Genomic DNA, 13,663 nt, shown 5'->3' on the forward strand with positions numbered 1-13,663 from the left:
CAACTGGCCGGCAGGAGATGTCACCACAGTAAACATATAGCTCCTTACGTGATTCTCATTTCAGAGACACACTGTTGTGTGTCCACACCTGGAAGGAAGCCAGCCAGCGTGAAGACTAATGCTGTTGAACAAGCACTTGGACTAAAATACAGCAAATGCAGACGTGAGCAAGCAAAGGACTGCACCACAGTGAGACCAAACCACGCCCCCTCTCCTATTGGGAGAAATACCTTTGGGTCAAAGGAAGAAATAAAACCAGCCTGGTCAGAGATGTGAACACTGGACACAAGAGCTTTGGGAGGTGGCCCAGGACACCAAGCCCTTTCCCGTGAGGTGATGACATAGTCACCCCACAGGAGGGGCTGCTGCCCAAGGAGCTCTTGGTGGAGGCCACACCGTGGGACCACCCAGAGATGGTACAGACCACCTGAGTGGATGTCCTGTGCAGAGACGTGTGTGGAATCCAGGGAAGAGTGGTTTGGGGGCTGCACAAATCCCAGCATTCCTGTCAGAAGACATCTGGGGAACAGCCGACCTGAGGACACATTTCTACCAACTTGTTGCCAAATGGAGGAAACCAAGAACAGGGAGCAAGAAGCAGCTCACTGGCCACGTGCCCTAAATGAGCTGGTCTTGGAGCACCGAGATCCGGATGGGGTGGACTGGTCTTCCAGTTTATCATGACCCTGAGAGCTGGCCAGGTATCAGAAGGGAATGAAAAGAGAAAGTCAACAGGACTACTAGAAGAAATAAATAAAAGTATTATTCTTTTTAATTTTGATGTGATGATCTGCCTAGAAAATTCAAGAGGATCAATCAGAAGAAAGCCTGCTAAGACTCATAAAAGATTCTGAAAATATAACCAGATGCGTGATACAGACACTGTTAATCATAAGTAGCTTTCTCATACACGGCACACCAGTAAGAACTAATTGGCAAATGTGATGGCAGGGACTAGCAAATTGTGGCGTGTGGACTAAATCTATCCCACTGCCTGTTTTCAGAAATAAAACCACTCATTTGTTCATGTACTTACGGCTGCTTTTGCACTAAATGCAGACTTAAATTAGTTATGACAGGGGCTGAATGACCCATAAGCCCTAAAACATTCACTATCTGACCCTTCACAGAAAAAGTTTGCTGACCCTGGTAATAGGAATGAAACCATTCACCATAGCCATAAAAACCATTAAATGCCTAGAAATGAAACTTACTAACCATGGGCAATGTATATAAAGGAAAATTACAAAGTTCTGCTTTTATTAGTGGATGAGTGGTTCATAGACGATGCACCTTCTTGGACATGATAACTGTAAACTTTAGCCAAAATACACATTTTTTACAAAACTACCTGAAGCCTTTAGAAAGTGATGAAAAGTGAACATTTGGAAGGAAAATCTTCACTGGGAAAAAGAGATAACAGTCAGAGAGATTCCTTTACTTACAGCTGTTAGTCTGAAGCCACAAGCCCATCAGCAACATGCAGCCAAAACTCAATAAGGAAAAAAATTCACATCTTACTTGTTTGAAGAACAAGGAGACAAGTCTGGGGTGACCACAGCAGCTGGAAACTACAAGGGAAAATACCAGAAATGAGAGAGCCAAAGGGAAGGAGCCCTGAATTCTGTGTGTAACCTCAGCCCAAGTCTTTGGCTGATCTGTGAACTAGTCATGTAGGACAGACGTCAAGCCACCAAGCTGACTCTAGAAGAGTAATTGAAGAATTGAGCTGTGGCCCACCCACCACAGAGGAGAGAGAGCCTGGAATTTGGAGCTACCCAAGTTCCTACCTCCCACAACAAAAAAGTTAACCTTTTCCTGAAGACTCTAAAAGAAACTCACTCCACAATAAATGATCACAATGTCTAGGAGACAATGAAGAATGAGTAGACACATGAAGAAACAGGAAATGTATCTTCCTGAGTGGATGGGTGGATGAAGGCACGGACAGACAGATGGATGACACACGTGAGTGGGACAATCTCAGTACACAGCAAAACGTTAATGGTAGTATTTAGGCGATAGGTATGTGAATATTGATGCTTTTGAACTGTGGTGTTGGAGCAGACTCTTGAGAGTCCCTTGGACTGCAAGGAGATCCAACTAGTCCATCCTAAAGGAGATCAGTCCTGGGTGTTCATTGGAAGGACTGATGCTAAAGCTGAAACTCCAGTACTTTGGCCACCTCATGCAAAGAGTTGACTCATTGGAAAAGACTCTGATGCTGGGAGGGATTGGGGGCAGGAGGAGAAGGGGATGACAGAGGATGAGATGGCTGGATGGCATCACCGACTCGATGGACATGAGTTTGAGTGAACTCCGGGAGATGGTGATGCACAGGGAGGCCTGGCATGCTGCGATTCATGGGGTCGCAAAGAGTTGGACACGACTGAGCGACTGAACTGAACTGATGTGAATATTCACTGTACAATTTCTTACAATTTTTTGTATGCTTAAAATTTTTCAAAATGTTGAAAAAAACAGATTTTAAAAACCTTGAAGTCTTTAAAGATTTTTAAATCTTTAAAAAAAGATTTGGAAGACCTTTATGGGGAAACCTATGAAATTATCGAAAGATATTAAAGAAGACCTAAATAAATGGAGAGATTTGTTCTTACTTTGGGATATCCCAATTATTGAAAAGATGCCAGATATCTTCAACATAATTCTGATTTTCAAGAAAGCCCAGAAGGATCCTTTGTACAATTTGACAAAAGAGTTTAAACTTTAGATGGAAATGCAACAGGTCGAGAGCAGTTGAGACATTCTTGAGAAACCAGGTGGAAAGACTTGCCGAGTCAGATCCCAACATCTACGTATAAACCTAGAGTGGCTGAGATGATAAGGACAGACAAACAGACCAGTGCACACAGACTAGAGAGCCCCCCAAACACCCGGGCACATGCGGACACTTGATATCATGTGACCAGTGATACTGCAAATCAGTAGGGAAGAGAGCTTTTCAGTAAGTTTTCAAACACATTGTCAGTAAGTGGTGTTCAGATAATGATTACCCAGAGGAAGAAAAGTCAAAATGGGCCCTTACATTAAGATTTTCCAGGCAATAGTACTGGAGTGGATTACCATTTCCTTTTCCAACGGATCTTCCCAACCCAGGGATTGAACCCGGGTCTCCCGCATGGTAGACAGATGCTCTACCGTCTGAGCCACCAGGGAAATCCCATTAAGATCACACACAAGTAAATTCCAGTAGATTAGGACCTAAGTCTTTAATCTTAGGTCTTTCCTGGTGGCTCAGCTGGTAAAGGGTTTGCCTGCAATGCGGGAGACCTGGGTTCGATCCCTTGGTTGGGAAGATCCCCTGGAGAAGGGAAAGGCTACCCACTCCAGTATTCTGGCCTGAAGAATTCCATCGTGGGGTTGCAAAGAGTCAGACACGACTAAGTGACTTTCACTTTCAAAGACCTAAGTATGAGGCAAGAACATAAAAGCTTTCAGAAAATAACTAGAAGGCTATTTGGGTGATTTCAAAGCAGGCGATGATTCCTCAAAATCACCTACGTTAAAAGAGTTGAAATGGCAACCTAAAAACTGGAAGAAGCTATTTTTAACATGTGTCTACTAGAAGTGCTAACATCCAAAATACTAACAGACACCCACAGATCAATAAGAAAAAGACAGACAACCCAAAGCGACAAGCTACCAACACAAGCAAACCAAAGCGGTAGGTGCTTCCGGGCTGGGCCTCCCACGCTGTCACACAGCGTGGTAAGCTAGGCTTTCAGGAGTCCCCGACGTTTAGGTCCAGAAGTTAGGACTCCAAACTTTCACTGCCGAGGAATTGGCTTCAAGCCCTGATGGGGAGCTAAGATTTTGCAAGCAGCAAAGCACTGTCCCCCCAAAAAAATTAGTTAAAAAAAAAAAAAAGTTGCTCTGCTCAGTGTTGTGTGGCAGCCTGGATGGGAGGAGGGTCTGGGGGAGAACGGACACATGTGTAGGTACTGCCGAGTCCCTTCCTTTCCACCTGACAATATTCCCCAAGACAAAATACAAAATTTAAATAAAGTCTGGGGGGAAAAAAAGAAACTGCAAAACAAAGAGTTCCTTAAATGTATGCATTTACTTTTAATTTAATTTTTTAATTGATTTATTTTATTTTTCTAATTCATTGATTTATTTTTGACTGCACTGGGTCTTCGTTGTAGCACACAGCCTCTTCCTTGCTGCACGTGGTCTTTGGGTCTTTCTCTAGTTGCAGCAAGTCGGGGCTGCTCCTTTGGATGGCCTCTCTTGCTGGCTCTAGAGCGCCAGCTCAGTAGCCATGGCCCCATAGCACTCGGGATCTTAGCTTCTGGATCAGGGATCCAACTTGTGTCCGCAGCATTGGCAGACAGCCTCTTAACCACTGGACGGGTACCAGGGAAGTCCCTTCCTGAAATTTAAATGCAAACCTCAGGCACTGAGGTATGTCCTGATGGACAGAAAGATGAAGACATCTTGATCTCCACCCTCAGGATCTCACATTATAATGGGCAAGACCAATGGGTAAGGTAGGCAGAAAGGCAGACGCAGCCAAAGGTTTATCCTTAGTGCTCTATGAAAACACAGTTCTTTCTGTTGTTTTCTCAGAGGAGGGAGAAATTCCCTTCAACGACCGGAAAAAGAGAGAACCAAAGAAAGCGTCCTAGGAAGGTGACCTTGTCAAGCTCTCGGAGGACAAGTCACATTGAAAGAGGAAGCGGGATGCGGAGGGAATGAAGACTGCAGGTCCGGCTTTGTCTGCCGAGTGGAGTTCCCTCCAGAAGAGGAAGTAAGCCGATGGCTTCACCCGCATCATCAAGCCTTTAGCCAATCCCTTATCGAGACGGTAGAACCACTGACATACGCTGCGGCCGGATTCCCACGGACTTTCTTGGAAAGTACGTTCTCATTGGTTCCATCAAACCTTTGGCCAATCCCTTATCAAGAGGGTAGAACCACTGACATGCGCTGCGGTCTGATGCCCACGGACTTTCTTGGCAAGCACGTTCTCATCGGCTCCGAATCTCTGTATGGTTCATGGGCACAGCCACGTAGCGCAGCTTCCGGAGTAACGGCGGCCTCTGCAGCATCTGCTCGTCCCACAGGTACTCGGGGGACAGCACCTTGCTGGGCTTGTGCGACAGCAGGTATCGGTTCAGGTGGCTCTCGTCATGCCACACGGCCTCGATGCCCTGGGCCTGGTCGGCCGTCATGGCCTGGTGGCAGGCCGTGGTGAGCCGGTAAACCTCAGGGACCGACCCCCCAAAAAAGCCTCCCGCGTAGTAGAAATCACCCTCGTCTCTCGGGATGTAGGCTCGAGACAAGGGCCGGCGCTCATAGGTGAAGGACTGGCGGTCCGCAGCGTAGAAGCCAGGGTGTAGGGTCCCGAAGAGCGGCGCCAGGATCTCCACGCCCACGTGGTCGCTGAACTTCATGTCCACGTACAGGCACACCAGGTAGTCCACCTCGCGGAGGAAGCGCCGCCGCGAGAAGTTGCTGATCATCTCCATCCGGTGCATGGAGATGTCCTGCCAGCGTCTGTAGTTGCCGACGTGGAGGACCACCACCTGCCTCCCGTCCTGGAGGGCGATCTGGGGCACGTCCGCCGGCCGGTCGGTGAAGACGTAGTAGATGACCTTGTGCCCCACCATGAAGTACTTCTCCGCCGTCTCCAGGAAGAGCCGCAGGAAGACCACGTATCTAAATCCAACAGGAAAGAGACGGTGGGTGTTAACAGAATCAAACAGCGCCAGAAGAATCCACTTGGGCAAAAACAGTCTGTGAAACCTTAGCCATACGTTGAGGACGTTATGCTAAGTGAAATAAGACAACCACAAAAAGTCAAAAAGCTATATGATTCCACGTAGATGAGGTGCCCAGAACAGGCAATGTCTTAGACACAGAAATAGAATGGTGGTTGCCAGACACTGAGGGAATGGGGAACCAGCTGCTGCTGCTAAGTCACTTCAGTCGTGTCTGACTCCGTGCGACCCCATAGATGGCAGCCCATCATGCTCCTCAGTCCCTGGGATTCTCCAGGCAAGGACACTGGAATGGGTTGCCATTTCCTTCTCCAGTGCATGAAAGTGAAAAGTGAAAGCGAAGTTGGTCAGTTGTGTCTGACCCTCAGTGACCCCATGGACGGGGAACCAGCAGCGAGTGTTTAATGGGCACAGAAATTTTAGTTTTGCAAGATGAGAACCGTTCTGGGGAGGGACAGTGCTGATGGTGGTATCACGTCTTCAGTGTGTACTCTAAATGTGTACTGAAGTGCACACTTAAAAACAGTTAAGATGGTGAGTTTTCTATTATGTGCATTTTGTGAGTTGTGTGCGCTCAGTCATGTCCGACTCTTTGTGACCCCGTGGACTGTAGCCTGCCAGGCTTCTCTGTGCATGGAATTTTCCAGGTGAGAATACTGGAGTGGGTTGCCATTTCCTCCTCCAAAGGATCTTCCCAGTCCAGGGATTGAGTCCCTTGAGGCTCCTGCTTTGATAAGTGGATTCTCTACCACTGCATTGCCCGGAAAGCCCTGTGTGCATGTTACCAAAATTAAAACTCTGAAACAAAACCATAGCCCTTCCACCAGATAAGACCCTGAGTGGCTGGTAAGAGGAGGGGTTCAGATTATTTGGTGTTGAGCAAATATTCACAACCATAAGATATTTGATTAATCCACAAGTTTGGCAAAAATTCAAATGATTGATAGTATCCAAATGATGGATGTCTCCCAGCTCAGGACCATCCAATGGCTTCTTGTCTTTTTTTTTTAAATTGAGGTATAGTTGATTTACAATATTATATTAGTTTCAGGAGTACAAAATAGTCATTCCAAATTTATATAGATTATACTCCTTTTAAAGGTATTGTAAAATATTGGCTATAAAATTGTATCATAAAGAAGGCTCAGTGCCGAAGAAGAACTAATGCTTTTGAACTGTGGTGTTGGAGAAGATTCTTGAGAGTCCCTTGGACTGCAAGGAGATCAAACCAAACAATCCTAAAGGAAATCAACTCTGAATATTCATCGGAAGGACTGACGCTGAAGCTCCAATATTTTGGACACCTGATACGAAGAGCTGACTCATTGGAGAAGACCCTGGTGCTGGGAAAGACTGAAGGCAGGAGGAGAAGGGGGTGACAGAGGATGAGATGGTTGGATGGCATCACTGACTCAATGGACATGAGTTTGAGCAAGCTCCAGGAGACAGTGAAGGACAGGGAAGCCTGGTGTGCTGCAGTCCATGGGGTCACAAAGAGTCGGGCAAGACTTAGCACGTGAACAACAACATTGCCTGTGGTGTTCAATGTAAATAAAGCAAACAAACGAATCTAACATAACAGAGACAGACTCGCAGACACACAACAAGCTGGTGCTTACCGTGGGGAGTGGGGAGGGGCGGGCAACTCAGGGGTGTGGGGCTGAGAGCTACGGACTGCTAGGTATAAAATTGGTGGCTTCTGGGACTTCCCTGGTGGTCCGGTGGTTAGAAATCCTCCTTCCAGTGAAGGGCCCACGGGTTTGATCCCTGCTTGGGGAGCTAAGGTTCCACATGCCACTCAGCCCGAGCACTCTAGAGCCCACCTACCAAAGCAAGGAGCCTGCATGCCACAACTCAGACCTGAGACAGCCAAACAAATAGGTATTAAAAAAAAATACCATTGGGCTTTCAAAAAATAAATAAAATAAATGGTTTCTTGTATTAAAAAAATAATAATAAGGCAACTCAAGATCCTGCAGTGGTCTACCAGGCCCTACAAGATCTGCTCTGACTTTGTCTTCTTCTCTCTCCTCTGTCCTCTGGAGGGCAGGCCAGCTCCTTGATATTCCTGACACACGCCATCCACCCTCCTCCAGGCCTCTGCACCTTCTTCTGCCTGGAATCCTTCCCCTGCAGTATTCACCCTAGAGGGCCATTCCGTCCTCTGACTAATGCCCAGACTGGACACGCCCCAGAGCTCGTTCTGCTGGCACTTACACCAGTGCAACCAGATGTAAAACTCCAGCAGGCTGTGCACTTGAACGTGTCCATCTGACCATGTGCAAAGTACAGCTCAATCAAAAGGAGCAGGGATGGAATATTACTCAGCCACAAAAAGGAACACATTTGAGTCAGTCCTAATGAGGTGGAGGAACTAGAGCCTATTATACAGAGTGAAGCAAGTCAGAAAGAGAAAGATTAATATTGTGTTCTAACGCACATATACAGAATCTAGAAAAATGGTACTGAAGAATTTATTTACAGGACAGCAGTGGAGAAACAGACAGAGAATAGACTTATGGACACGGGGAAAGGGTGAGATGTATGGAGAGAGTAACATGAAAACTTACATTACCATATGGAAAATAGAGAGCCAACGGGAATTTGCTCTATGTCTCAGGAAACTCAAACAGGGGCTCTGTGTCAACCTAGAGGGGTGGGATGGGAGGGAGATGGGAGGGAGGTTCAAAAGGGAGGGGAGAGATGTATTCCTACGGCTGATTCATGTTGAGGTTTGACAGAAAACAAAATTCTGTAAAGCAATTATCCTTCAAGTAAAAAATAAATAAAAATAAAATAAATAAAAAGGAGCAAATAGTGCGCGCTTCGGCAGCACATATACTAAAATTGGAACGATACAGAGAAGATTAGCATGGCCCCTGCGCAAGGATGACACGCAAATTCGTGAAGCGTTCCATATTTTTGAAGCAACCTAGACGTCCATCAGCAGATGAATGGATAAGAAAGCTATGGTACATATACACAATGGAGTATTACTCAGCCATTAAAAAGAATACATTTGAATCAGTTCTAATGAGGTGGATGAAACTGGAGCCTATTATACAGAGTGAAGTAAGCCAGAAGGAAAAACACCAATACAGTATACTAATATGGAATTTAGAAAGATGCTAACAATAACCCTGTGTACGAGACAGCAAAAGAGACACTGATGTATAGAACAGTCTTATGGACTCTATGGGAGAGGGAGAGGGTGGGAAGATTTGGGAGAATGGCATTGAAACATGTAAAATATCATGTATGAAACGAGATGCCAGTCCAGGTTCGATGCACGATACTGGATGCTTGGGGCTAGTGCACTGGGACGAACCAGAGGGATGGTATGGGGAGGGAGGAGGGAGGAGGGTTCAGGATGGGGAACACATGTATACCTGTGGCGGATTCATTTTGATATTTGGCAAAACTAATACAATTATGTAAAGTTTAAAAATAAAATTAAAAAAAAAAGGAGCAAATAAACATGAAAACAAATTACTCTCTATCCCCTTGCCCAAACTTAGTTATTTTTTGGAGCTCATGTTGCCATCTGACATATTTTTCTGACACTCACACAATCTTCTTTTTTAAAATATGTATGTGTATGGATGCTCGAGGTCTTAGACGCAGCACTCAGGATATTCACCACCTGTGCTGGGTCTTAGTCGCAGCACGTGGGAAAATTGAATATTGGCACAGAGAAGAATGAAAACAGACCCCTGTCTCACACTCAGCAAGAGTAACCTGAAATGGATCGAAGACTGACATGTAAGACCATAAGATACTTATTTGAAAACAGTGGGGAGCTCGTAGTGCGTGGATCTTTGCAGTGACTTGTTGGACACGACACCTAAACCACAAGCAGCAAAAAATAAACGAGCTCCGCTACATCAAACTGAAAAGCTTCTGCACCGCAAGAGGAACGATCCGCAGAGTGAAAAAGTGACCTACACGCGGGGAGAAGACAGCAGCAAACGCTTGGCCTCCCAGGGTGACAGGCTGGGGAAACGGAGCACCAGCGTCGGGGCGGTGGTGGGGTTGACCCCCTGGCACAGTGGCTGGTACTGGAGATGGCGACGTGAGCTGCCCGTCTCTAAAAGGTTGACAGTAACCTCTGGGGTGATGACTCGCAGCTGTGGGACTATTTTGAGCAGGGGCTCCCAGATGATGCTAGTGGTAAAGAACCTGCCTGCCGATACAGGAGAAATAAGAGACAGAGGTTTGATCCGTGGGTCAGGAAGATCCCCTGGAGGAGGAAATGGTAACCCACTCCCTGTTCTTGCCTGGAGAATCCCATGGGCAGAGGAGCCTGGGGGGCTACCATCCAGAGGGTCAGAAACAGCTGGACACAACTGAAGTGAGTTAGCTCACACACACACACGTCTCTGTGTGCTATCACGGCGCACACATATATATGTGTGACTGCCCAGTGACCCCTGCACAACCCAGCCCACGCACACCCACACCCAAAGTCACTGGTGCCTCCGCACACCCACCCACCCTGTGAGCTGAGCACCTTGTCCCGGAAAACAGAGTGGAGTGCTGCCCTGCAGCTCAGGCCGGCTCCCTGGCTCACCCTGGGTGAGCGTCCGTCACTTACTTTTTGATGGCGAACACGGTCAGCCCAATGGTGGTGTTTCTGAATTGCACATCCAAGAGGGCAGAGTCGAAGGTCCCGTCCCAGACGACGGGAGCAAACCAGGGGGTCATGACCAGCACGTCCACTCTCCTGGGGAGATGAGTCACAGCACACGCGAGCAGGTCATGGGGGTGTGGGCCATAGAGAAGGATTTGTCCAAAGCTGCACAGTCCATGAGCTGCAGAGCTAGGAGCAGACAGGACTCTGGATTCCCAACCCAGTGCTTTTGGCAGCATAAGCTCAGCACCGAGGACTCAACACTTCCATCCCTTCACTGCCGTAACTCAGAGTATCTCCGGAGTACCAGCCATGTGCTAGAACCCCTGAAACATCCTTTTGTGAGGCCCCTTGTTTCCAGGAGGAGCACAGTCTCGAGGGAGGGCAAGCACTAAGCCCTCTCTCAGCACGTGAGAACATTGCCATAACAAGAAACAGACATTTGGTCTCTGCCACAGCCCTCCCTTTACCTGCACTAGGCTTCTAGGACCCTTGGGAGGTCCTGGATTGTAGGAGCATCTTTTGGTCTGATGAGGTGACTCCAGGTGGGCTTGGGGGTAGTTCAGGATAGGGGCTGGTCACCAGAAAGACCAAGCCAGGATTAGAAACTTGGAACTTAGAACTTTCTGCCTCACATCCCTTCCTAAGCTCAACATTCAGAAAACAAAGATCACGGCATCTGGTCCCATCACTTCACGGCAAATAGATGGAGAAACGGTGGAAACAGTGACAGACTTTATTTTTGGGGGGCTCCAAAATCACTGCAGATGATGACTGCAGCCATGAAATTAAAAGACGCTTACTCCTTGGAAGGAAAGTTATGACCAACCTAGATAGCATATTCAAAAGCAGAGACATTACTTTGCCAACAGAGGTCCATCTAGTCAAGGCTATGGTTTTTCCAGTGGTCATGCATGGATGTGAGAGTTGGACTATAAAGAAAGCTGAGTGCTAAAGAATTGATGCCTTTGAACTGTGGTGTTGGAGAAGACTCTTGAGAGTCCCTCGGACTGTAAGGAGGTCCAACTAGTCTATCCTAAAGGAAATCAACCCTGAATATTCATTGGAAGGACTGATGTTGAAGCTGAAACTCCAATACTTTGGCCACCTGATGCAAAGAACTGACTCATTTGAAAAGACCCTGAGGCTGGGAAAGAGTCAAGGCAGGAAGAGAAGGTGACGACAGAGGATGAGTTGGTTGGATGGCATCATCAACTCAATGGACATGAATTTGAGTAAACTCTGGGAGTTGGTGATGGACAGGGAGGCCTGGCGTGCTGCAGTCCATGGGGTCGCAAAGAGTCGGACACGACTGAGCGACTGCACTGAACCGAACTGATGATCCCTTCCTTCTGGGAAGGGAGAGGGACTGGAGGTCAAGTTAACAATCAATCATGCCAGCGAGATGAAGCCTCCATAAATATCCCTTAGCTGTGGAGTTCAGAGTGCTTCCAGGTTGGTGAACACAGGGAGGTGCTGGGAGGGAGGTGCTCTGGGGAGGGCTTGGGCGCCCCGTCCCTTCCCCCTCCTGCCCTATTTACCTCTTAGTCTGACTGTCTCTGAGCTGCATCCTTTATAACAAGCCAAGAATCTAGTAAGTAAAGTCTTCTTGAGTTCTGGGGGCATCCCAGCAAACCAGCAAACCCAAGGAGCGGGTGGTGAGCAATGATTTATAGCCCGTTGGTCAAAGCTTAGATGACAATATGGAACTTGCGACAAGGGTCTGAGTGTGGGCAGGCTGTGAAACTGACTGTCCACCTGCGGCGTCTGTGCTGACTGCAGGGAGTATCAGAATCACCTGGTGTGGGTAACCACATGTTTGCTGTGAGCAGACAGAACAAGGTTTTCTTTCAGAGGCAGAGCTGAGTTTCAAGCCCCCTCCCCTCGCAGGGGCTCTTCGTGTCCTGTGATCTCTGCCCCTTCTCCATTCTCCAGCCGGCATGGACCCCTTTCACCTTCCCCTGACTCTTATTTCACGAGTGTTCATTCACTCGTTCATCACCCCGCCAGGACCCACCAAAAAAGTTCATGCCCACCTGCCCCTCCAGATGTGTGCTGACCTCCGGAAAGGTATGCCACTAAAAATTGTCTGGGAATCACAGAAAAGTAAATGGAACCAAGCAAAATGACTGTTAATATGATAGACTTTGTTCAACCCAACATATCCAAAATATTATCATTTCAGTACGTAATTGATACATTTATTGAAGTATATAGTTAATTGACAATGCTGTGTTAGTTTCAAATGTACAGCAAAGTGGTTCAGGTGTGCCTCTATACATATATATTCTTTTTCAAGTTCTTTTCCCATATAGGATATGACAAGATATCGAGTAGAGTCCCTGGGCCATTCAGTGGGTCCTGTTGTTCACCTGTCTTATATACAGCAGTGTGTCTATGTTAATCCCAAGCTCCTGGTACACTTTTCATGTACTAAGTGGAGTCCACCGTGCACCCCACGCAGACAGCACAGCTCCTCCTAGAGCAGTCCTGTTTCAAGCGTTCAAGGCCACACGTGGCTGGCGGCTCTGGAAGTTCAAGGAGGTGTGTATGTGGTTTCCAGAAATGACAGTGAGCACCTCCAGGTCCCCTGGCAGGGATGTGGCAGGATGTAACAGAGGCCACTCAGCTTGCGTCCTGACCTGTCCTTCTCCAGCCGAGGGGCCTCAAGCAACCTCCTTCACTTCTCTGAGCCTCAGTTTCCCTGCCCATAAAACGGGGCTGATCAAAGTGGTCTCTGGGCGACTTCCTGTCCCGAAGCTCGGGGATCTAGTGCCTCAGTGACAGGCTGCCAGCACTCTCTCGGGCAGTGGAAGCAGGAGGTGTGGGCACAGGCAAGGAGGCCCGGATTAGGAGACAGATACTTGCATGTGAAGGCAAGCTGGAACCATAAGCCCTCAGACACTGATGGTCATGGAAAGGCCTCAGGGATAACCCAGCCCAGACCCCAACTTCCTTCCCCGAGAAGAAACAAGAGAAGCTTCCATGCCTGGTGCGGACCTCTGCACAGCTCCTGGTGACCACAAATTAGAGGCACCTTCCATTGGTCCTTCAGTGTGTACCAAACCCACTGAAAACTAGCCCAGCCTCCCATAGCCCAGACAGGAAGGAAAGGAAAAGGGCAAAAGAAAGGCTGAAACCAGGCAGTGAAGCGAGAGAAGGCAACCATAAGGTAGTGGTGGCAGGGAACCCACTGGTCGCAGCCACGGCAGAAACTCCGTCTACTTACAAGGGCTTGAGCAGCTGAGCCTTGGGGTAAAGCAACCTGCAGACAAGACATGCGTGTGAG

The 13,663-nt window shown here is 47.7% G+C and overlaps 1 protein-coding gene and 1 non-coding gene across 9 annotated transcripts in view; one reads left to right on the forward strand and one right to left on the reverse strand.

Annotated features, from left to right (window-relative positions):
* Positions 1 to 4,062: 4,062 nt before the first annotated feature.
* The window catches only part of ABO (ABO, alpha 1-3-N-acetylgalactosaminyltransferase and alpha 1-3-galactosyltransferase), a 37,996-nt gene continuing 28,395 nt past the window's right edge, over positions 4,063 to 13,663 (reverse strand). For 4 of the 8 annotated variants that reach the window (XM_059891217.1, XM_024998590.2, XM_024998588.2 and 1 more), the window contains exons 6-8: positions 13,604 to 13,639; positions 10,339 to 10,467; positions 4,063 to 5,682 (exon numbers count right to left, since the gene is read on the reverse strand). In XM_059891217.1, coding sequence (XP_059747200.1) covers positions 4,992 to 5,682; positions 10,339 to 10,467; positions 13,604 to 13,639 — 856 coding nt within the window. In that variant the 3' untranslated portion in view covers positions 4,063 to 4,991. 8 annotated transcript variants of the gene reach the window in all.
* On the forward strand, positions 8,562 to 8,668 carry LOC112448956 (U6 spliceosomal RNA). The gene has a single exon (XR_003037405.1). It is a non-coding gene; the product is annotated as a U6 spliceosomal RNA (small nuclear RNA).

This window comes from Bos taurus, chromosome 11, assembly GCF_002263795.3.
Source record: "Bos taurus isolate L1 Dominette 01449 registration number 42190680 breed Hereford chromosome 11, ARS-UCD2.0, whole genome shotgun sequence".
NCBI lineage: Eukaryota > Metazoa > Chordata > Mammalia > Artiodactyla > Bovidae > Bos > Bos taurus.